This window comes from Poromitra crassiceps (genome assembly GCF_964638095.1).
Source record: "Poromitra crassiceps genome assembly, chromosome: 5".
NCBI classification, from domain to species: Eukaryota; Metazoa; Chordata; class Actinopteri; order Beryciformes; family Melamphaidae; genus Poromitra; species Poromitra crassiceps.
Genome location: NC_139642.1, coordinates 3458534 through 3467315, shown reverse-complemented (window position 1 = coordinate 3467315; position 8782 = coordinate 3458534). Strand labels below are relative to the sequence as shown.

The window sequence follows — 8782 nt, the reverse complement described above, 5'->3', positions numbered from 1 at the left end:
AGCTCCAGAGCACAATTGGCTGCAGCTGAGCTTAAGGTGTAGGCCTATGGGATTTATTTATTGTATTTATAATTGCAACCTGTAATTTTTTATGAAACATTGGCACTGTTCCGCCTTGCTGCTCCGACGCTTTCAGGTGGAGGTGGGTTGTCCGCTAATATGGCGCTGTGACAACCTTTACCCACCAACGCGCGTTCATGACTTTCACATCGGAGGCGCAAATCCTATTTTTCCTGCATTTTTTGGCTTTCAAGGCCGGTGTGAAAGAGCCTTAGACTAACCAGAGTAGGCCTATATTGTTTGATAAAAATATGTTTTCAGACAATGGGCACGGCGCGCGCGCGCGCGCACACACGCACACACACACACACACACACAAACACAAAGGACACAGACACAGAGTAGGCTACCATGCAGACTGCAGCTGTTTGATATGCGGTATTCTCATATTAGCCTATGAAATCGAATCAATCAATCGTGTTTTGTCTCTCCCCTTGATGATTAAAGTCCCTGGAACCCAAAATCCACAAACTAACTATTAAATCCACTAACTATTAAATTAACTGTTAAATTTAGTGTCTTATGTGCGTAATTGTGTGCCTCTGAAAAGAGAGATAATTACTTTCAACCCTAACCCCGAAAATCGACACTTTTCTACAAGGTCTGGATTTCCATTTCCTCATTGAAGAGAGCGGAGCGCGCGGTGCTAAAATGAATGATCTTATCACGTCATAAGATTTACTCGAATCACACACACGCGTGCATGCACGCGCGCACACACACACACACTGACGGTACGTGCACATCATGAAACGCTCGGCGGCATGCCTCCTGTGAAAGCCGCTTTGACGCTGCATCTTGATAGGCTGTCTTGCTCTATTTCCGTGTCTGATTGGTCCATTTACCTCGCGCCCCCTGCCGCTGGAACCGCCCACAGCGTTTCACTGTCGCAGACTAGAGGCGGCTTGTCTCCGAGCGGCTTCACGCTCGCGGGGCGGGACTAGGGCGGGACCTTTCGTTGAAGCTACCCAATGACAGCTCTTCCTACACATTTCCTCCCCCCACCCTCCTGTGTACCTCGACCTGAAAAGGTTTCTACAGGCTACAGCTCCAAGCTGGAAGCTGGTTTCCACGCCCACAAAACGCTGCGACACAGCGGAAAAGCGATTTTGCCATTGTAGATGTGCACGTACCGTGACACACACAGCAGAGCTGTGCGCTCGCCGCACAGCGGCGAGTGTGTTCGCCGAGCAACGCGCGAACACACACACACACATGAATGAACAATCTGCCTTGTATTTCCCTATTATTATTATTATTATTATTATTATTATTATTATTATTATTATTATTATTCCTTTGTGTGACATTTGTGCATTCCTGCTGAATATTCTACATGCAGAATAAAATCACTTGCGATGGGGGGTGGAATGTTTCATGTACTCTGCCAACAGTATCCTTTGTGTGTGTATTTGTACATTGTTACTAGAAATAACAGCAGCCGGCTTGACCGGCGCGCGGCCGCATCCCTTAAAGCAATAGCCTATAAACGAGAAGTCTATGATCAACGCATTAATGAACTGCTGCACACTCCACGGCAATTCAGCTCCTTTTATTTGTTCCCCCTCTAGACTATAGCAGTATGGCTGAGAACTGATTTTTTTTGTTAATATAGGCCATATTCTTTTCCACTTTTAGCCTACATTTTTTTTGTAGGCCATATTGTGACTATTTTGACGTGTTATTACAATTTATACACATTGCAATTTCATTAATTTCAACATTTTCTTACAATAAACGTGTTTGCATTTTGACTGTGTGTGTGTGTGTGTGTGTGTGTGTGTGTGTGTGCATCTTGTAGCCTATATACTGGCCCTATTGTGTCATTCTCCCGCCACACATATCAAGGAACAATGAGTCTGTCGCCGGCCTATCAGGGCCTCTCAGCTCCGTTTCTCACTCACACAGAAATGTCAACATAAAAATAGCCTTCTAAACACACAGCAGCAGCACCCCTGTGTGTGTGTGTGTGTGTGTGTGTGTGTGTGTGTGTGTGTGTGTGTGTGTGTGTGTGTGTGTGTGTGTGTGGAGGGGGGGGGGGGGGGGGCTAAATAAATTAAGTAACCGACCAGCAGGGCTTTATTTATTTATTTATCTATTTATTTGACTATTTATTTATTGTTGTTTTTAACTGAGTAGCCAAACCCACATTATAGCCTAATCGCCTGTATTATTTCTCTCAGCCAGATAGGCTAAGGAAAATGATTAGATTGAGAATGAGAACGGGCTAAAATAATCTTCTGGAGGCTTCAAATTGGGTTTTCGTTTTTAAGTCTGGCTATAGCATTATTTAAACATTTTAAGGCAGAATATTTAGTTAGATAGAGTTTAGATCAAATGTCCCAGTAAAAGTTGATTTCACGGGGAGTGGCAGTGAAACAGCAATCGAAACCTGCCTTTGTGTGAATCAAATCTGCCTAACCTGTCTGTGGGGGGGGGGGGGAGTGCAAGAGGCCTTGTATAGCGGTTGTTCCTGTGTTTGCTAGCTCTGAATCTTCTCCCGGATGGTATACAGTTAGCGTGTCAACTTGACAAGGCACATATCCCAGCATTAATTTCTGCATAAGCAGAGGCATTAATTTCTGATTACTTTTGATGCCTACAAGCAGGGTAGTAGGTTTCAATAAGTGCTACTTTACGAACATTTATGGCGAAAAATGGCGAAAAGCTCCAGAGCACAATTGGCTGCAGCTGAGCTTTTTATTTGTGTAGCCTACTGCAGGCGGCCTCTGCGCTGGTATTGCGCAATACCCTCAAGAACGCATTGTCTCAAACTGCCAACAGCCGCAGCGTCATGTGTGCTTGTGAGCCCGGGCCGGCTCCGCTCCAGACCGCTCCCCACTCCCCACATTTCATCCGCTCACGCTCACCGCTCAGCTCCGCTCAAAAAAATAAAAAAATATTTTTTAATTTTTTAATGTGTTTAAACGCCTGGGCATTGCTTACTACAAATAACAGCAGAGATCCGCTTCACCGGCGCTCGGCCGCATCCCTTAAACTTAAGCAATAGCCTATAATAGCGTATAGTTTCATTTGAAACACACAGACAACGAACCAAGTAGGCTACCAACTCAGCTCAAATTTAAGGTTATTTCGTTTGTAAATGATTAAAAACAGTCAGACACCTCAGGCTATCATTGAAAATGTTTTTAATTAGGCTACATGAATAAACAATATAATAAACAATAAACAATTCTCTACTTGATTAAGGTGTAGGCTATGGGAGTTATTTATTTTATTTTATTTTATTTATAATAATACAGATATTTATAATAAAACATATATTATTGTTTTTATGGTAGCCTATATTATTATTATTATTATTAGTCTGGCCCTCTGCAGCTGTAGGCTCTTTCACACCGGCCTTTGTGTGCAATGAAGAAACTCTGTTATATGCATCAATAACAGGCCTAAATAGCCTAAATAAAAATGAAATAAATAGTCTACTCTATATAGGCTACAAAACACAAGTTATCCGAGTTTTAAAACTAAATGAAACTAGGCCAAGGCTGGATGGCGCTAGTCACTTTCGGTTTCAACACCTGCCCCGCATATGACACGAATAACACGTCGTTGCACGTTCCAATTCTTCAGCACACTTTCATACTTTTGGTAAATGCGATCAGCGGTATGGTGACCCTGTGATCACAGCCTAACAGAACGGTGTGCCACTTGAACGTCTTGTGCAAATGTCAGCTGACAAGACAAATCCATCACCCTTTTCTAATAGCGCCCGCAGTCCATGTAAATCATTTTGAAAAATTATATATCCAGCTCCGCTGCTGTCACGGTTGGGCCTTTGTGACAGTGTGCAATGAAGAAACTCTCAGATCTCCGTTTCTCTTTCTCTGCTTGTTGTTGGTTCACCTCGCTCTCTATAAATAAAACATATTCAGACGGTCCGAAATTAAATTAACATTATAGGCTACTTTTTGCATGATAGCCTACATTTTTATTTTATTTTAACGCTATATTGGGGCCTATTTAGCTGGCGTAATTACCTTTTGTTTTCTTCCCGGCGCCCCTAATGTGTCACATTCACCTGGAACACAAAAAATCTCAAGGATGCTCACAGAGGACACCTGGTGGTCAACGGTGCAACTACACCTCAATTAGTTTTAATGCCGCCGCGCGTCAATACACAGCTTGCGGTAAGGCACGTTTATTGATGTGTCTACCACTGTACATCACTGTCAAATGCAGCTGGTGATCTACACTGTACCTAGTCTATGCTGCAAAAGGAGTAGTTAGTTAAGTTACAACAGTTGTTGGTGAAATCAGTGGTGTAGTCATTAATTGTAGTGGGTTTACTGTAAGTTTCAGCTTGGAGTGAGATTTGTTATCACACACAGCAGGGGGGGCCTGCAGGTCTATTATTTCATTTACATGAAGTTAACACAATGACTGTTTCGATCATAGTTTCACTGTTATTTAACGACAATACAGAGAGTCAAGGAGCTCTGGACAAGAGTCATCTAGAAATATTCTCACATTTGGGTTTGAGAGACAAAATCTCATCAAATGGGGGTCTGTTGCCCTGATGTGGACTAAATGAGGGCTCCTTGATATGAAAGAGGTTGATAATCACTGGCCTATAGGGAACCTATCTCTCTCTCTCTCTCTCTCTCTTTATATAATATAGGCCTAAAACTGTCACATAACTGTATCCTTGCCCAATTTTAAGTGGGTATACTCAAATCCTGGAGCTTTCCTAGTGGGTACACTGTGTATACCTGCATATCACATAGAGTACACTGTGTATACCTGTGTATCACATAGAGTACACTGTGTATACCTGCGTATCACATAGAGTACACTGTGTATACCTGTGTATCACATAGAGTACACTGTGTATACCTGTGTATCACATAGAGTACACTGTATATACCTGTGTATCACATAGAGTACACTGTGTATACCTGTCTATCACATAGAGTACACTGTGTATACCTGTGTATCACATAGAGTACACTGTGTATACCTGTGTATCACATAGAGTACACTGTGTATACCTGTCTATCACATAGAGTACACTGTGTATACCTGTGTATCACATAGAGTATACTGTGTATACCTGTGTATCACATAGAGTACACTGTGTATACCTGTGTAGCACATAGAGTACACTGTGTATACCTGTGTATCACATAGAGTACACTGTGTATACCTGTGTATCACATAGAGTACACCACTGGGAGAAATATCTACAATGGTTCAATAATAATGAGCATGGATATAAATTAAAAACATTGTTGCTGATTTTAAATGGGTCTAATAGACTGAACTCATCTGGATGCAGAAGCAGCAAGAGAGCAGAGAAGGTGTAAACATACAGATCAGACTCACCTAAACCCAGTAGTGACAACAGTTTTGTGACAAGCAAGGATCAAGAGACGCCTAACAAAACTCCACGAGTATTTAGAACACAGTTCTTTTTTAAGTGATTCAAACAACGTCCATTATAAGCCTAAGACAAAAATGAATGTGGAAAATGTCTATATATGCGGGGGGTAGGGGGGTGGTGGGGCGTGCAGGCATCATCACTTTGTTGGGCTGCTGAAGACCACAAATGCCAGGGCCGAATTTTGGTCCCAGTCCGACCCTGACTGTGTGTGTGTGTGTGTGTGTGTGTGTGTGTGTGATCTGAAATACCCCATGTCATTGTCATACCCCATAAATAAAGAACACATTTGCATAGAAACCTGTTTTAAATGAACATAATGTTGTGCCTTTGAAAAGTCAGTTTGATGCTGTAGTGAGTCATGCAGTAATACATGAGCACTTTTATTTTGAAAGTCAAATTGTGTAGCTTCTGTATGAAGAGTTTGGATCTAACGTTACCTTGACTCTTATTAGCCAGCGAGCTAACTTTAGCTTGCCACCATGTGTCTGTGTCATAGGTGCTGAATCTGTGGGTGCTCCGTCACCCCAGCACCCACGGGGAAATGAGAGAGAAAGAGAGGTTGAGAGAGAGAGAGAGAGAGAGAGAAAGAGATGGAGAGAGAGAGAGAGAGAGAGAGAGAAAGAGAGGGAGAGAGAGAGGGACAGAGAGAAAGAGAGAGAGAGGGAGAGAGAGAAAGAGAGGGAGAGAGAGAGAGAGAGAGAGAGAAAGAGAGGGAGAGAGAGAGGGACAGAGAGAAAGAGAGAGAGAGAGGGAGAGAGAAAGAGATGGAGAGCGAGAGAGAAAGAGATGGAGAGAGAGAGAAAGAGAGAGAGAGGGACAGAGAGAAAGAGAAAGAGAGGGAGAGCGAGAGAGAGAGAGAGGGACAGAGAGAAAGAGAGGGAGAGAGATGGACCGAGAGAAAGAGATGGAGAGTGAGAGAGAGAGAAAGAGAGGGAGAGCAAGAGAGAGAGAGGGACAGAGAGAAAGAGAGGGGGAGAGAAAGAGAGGGAGAGCGAGAGAGAAAGAGAGAGAGAGAGGGACAGAGAGGGAGAGAGGGGGGGGGAGAGAGAGCAAGGGACAGAGAGAAAGAGGGAGAGATAGAGAGAGAGAGAGAGAGAGAGACATAGAGAAAGAGAAGGAGAGCGAGAGAGAGAGAGAGAGGGACAGCGAGAAAGAGAGAGGGACAGAGAGAAATAGGGAGAGAGAGGGGGGGAGAGAGAGAGCGAGGGACAGAGAGAAAGAGGGATAGATAGAGAGAGAGAGAGAGAGAGAGACATAGAGAAAGAGAAGGAGAGCGAGAGAGAGAGAGAGAGAGGGACAGAGAGAAAGAGAGGGACAGAGAGAAATAGGGAGAGAGAGAGAGAGGGACGGAGAGAAAGAGAAGGGGAGCGAGAGAGAGAGAGAGAGAGGGACAGAGAGAAAGAGCGGGAGCGAGAGAGAGAGAGGGACAGAGAGAAAGAGAGGGAGAGCGAGAGAGAGACAGAGAGAAAGAAAGGGAGAGCGAGAGAGAGAGGGACAGAGAGAAAGAGAGGGAGAGAGAGGGGGGGAGAGAGAGAGAGAGCGAGGGACAGAGCAAAAGAGGGAGAGATAGAGAGAGAGAGAGAGAGAGGGACATAGAGAAAGAGAAGGATAGCGAGAGAGAGAGAGAGAGGGAAAGAGAGAAATAGGGAGAGAGAGAGAGAGAGAGAGGGACAGAGAGAAAGAGAGGGAGGCCGAGAGAGAGAGGGACGGAGAGAAAGAGGGAGAGAGAGAGACTGACAGAGAGAGAGAGAGAGAGAAAGAGACAGAGAGGGACAGAGAGAAAGAGAGAGAGAGAAAAAGAGAGAGAGGGACAGAGATGTATGTTTGCATGCAAGTTCATTGCTCATGTGGTTGTGAACAGACAGTGTGTGTGTGTGTGTGTGTGTGTGTGTGTGTGTGTGTGTGTGTGTGTGTGTGTGTGTGTGTGTGTGTGCATTGACGTGATTGGCCACTGCAGTGCGACGTCAGGTTGTTTCAACTCCTCTGCTGCAGACCACTGCACTTTACCCCACAGTCCCCATTAAAGAGAGAGAGTGTGTGTGTGTGTGTGTGTGTGTGTGTGTGTGTGTGTGTGTGTGTGTGTGTGTGTGTATGTGTGTGTGTGTGTGTGTGTGTGTGTGTGTGTGTGTGTGTGTGTGTGTGTGTGTGTGTGTGTGTGTGTGTGTGTAGGTTGTCTTACTGTCTGCTCTCAGAGGAAGGCTGTGCTTCTCTGGCCTCAGCTCTGAGCTCCAACCCCTCCCATCTGAGAGAGCTGGACCTGAGCTACAATCATCCAGAAGCCTCAGTGAAGCTCCTCTCTGCTGGACTGGAGGATCCAACCTGGAGACTGGAGACTCTCAGGTATGAAGAGACAACATCTGCTAGAAGACTGAGAGTCACACACATTTTCTCTGTCACACTGAGAAGATGAGGAATATATTTCATGTTTAATGGAGGATATGAGTGGAAATCCTTCATATTGAAGGTTATTAAATGTCCATGTTTCCATCATTAAAGAGAATCTGCTGGTCTGACTTCTTCCCTGTTTATTCCTCCAGTGTGGAACATTGTGGAGTGCAGAGGTTGAAAAGCCGTAAAGTTGAAGTTGTGAGTAAATGTAAGTGTGTATTTTATTTAGTTTGATTCATAAAAACAAAGCAACACATTAAACTAGTGAGAAGGAAAGTGCATCTACAGCACAGTCTGTGACGTCCATTCATTCACATCCTGTGAGTCAGGAAGATGGCTGACATCATGTGACATCATCAAACTGCTGAGAAATGAACTGTTAATAAATCAACAAACAAACAAACAAACAAACATGTTTATTAGATGAGAAGCTGGTGTTGTAACGAGTCTTGTTGTCTCATCAGATGCCTGTGATCTCACACTGGACCCAAACACAGCACACAGACGCCTCCTCCTGTCTGAAGACAACAGAAAGGTGACGAGGGTGAGAGAGAAGCAGCCATATCCTGATCACCCAGAGAGATTTGACATCTTTCCTCAGCTGCTGTGTAGAGATGGTCTGACTGGTCGCTGTTACTGGGAGGTGGAGAGGAAAGGAGAGGTTGTTATAGGAGTGACTTACAGAGGAATCAGCAGGAGAGGATGGGGTATTGACTGTGTGCTTGGATGTAATGAAAAGTCCTGGAGTCTGAGGTGCTCTGTTGATCGTTACACTGCCTGGCACAATAAGAGAGACACAGACATACCTCCCCCCCGCTCCTTTCTCTCTAACAGAGTCGCAGTGTATCTTGACTGGCCTGCTGGCTCTCTGTCCTTCTACACAGTTTCCTCTGACAAACTGATTCACCTCCACACTTTCCACTCCTCATT

At 44.4% G+C, this 8782-nt stretch overlaps 1 protein-coding gene across 1 annotated transcript in view; it reads left to right on the top strand.

Annotated features, from left to right (window-relative positions):
• Positions 1-8530, top strand: part of LOC310776858 (protein NLRC3-like) — a 57831-nt gene extending 49301 nt beyond the window's left edge. Inside the window, exons 12-14 of the mRNA XM_083637057.1 lie at positions 7634-7804; positions 8002-8050; positions 8317-8530. Of these exons, the coding sequence (XP_083493183.1) occupies positions 7634-7804; positions 8002-8050; positions 8317-8391 (295 nt within the window). The 3' untranslated portion in view covers positions 8392-8530. The remainder of the gene's footprint in view (positions 1-7633; positions 7805-8001; positions 8051-8316) is intronic.
• Positions 8531-8782: the final 252 nt, after the last annotated feature.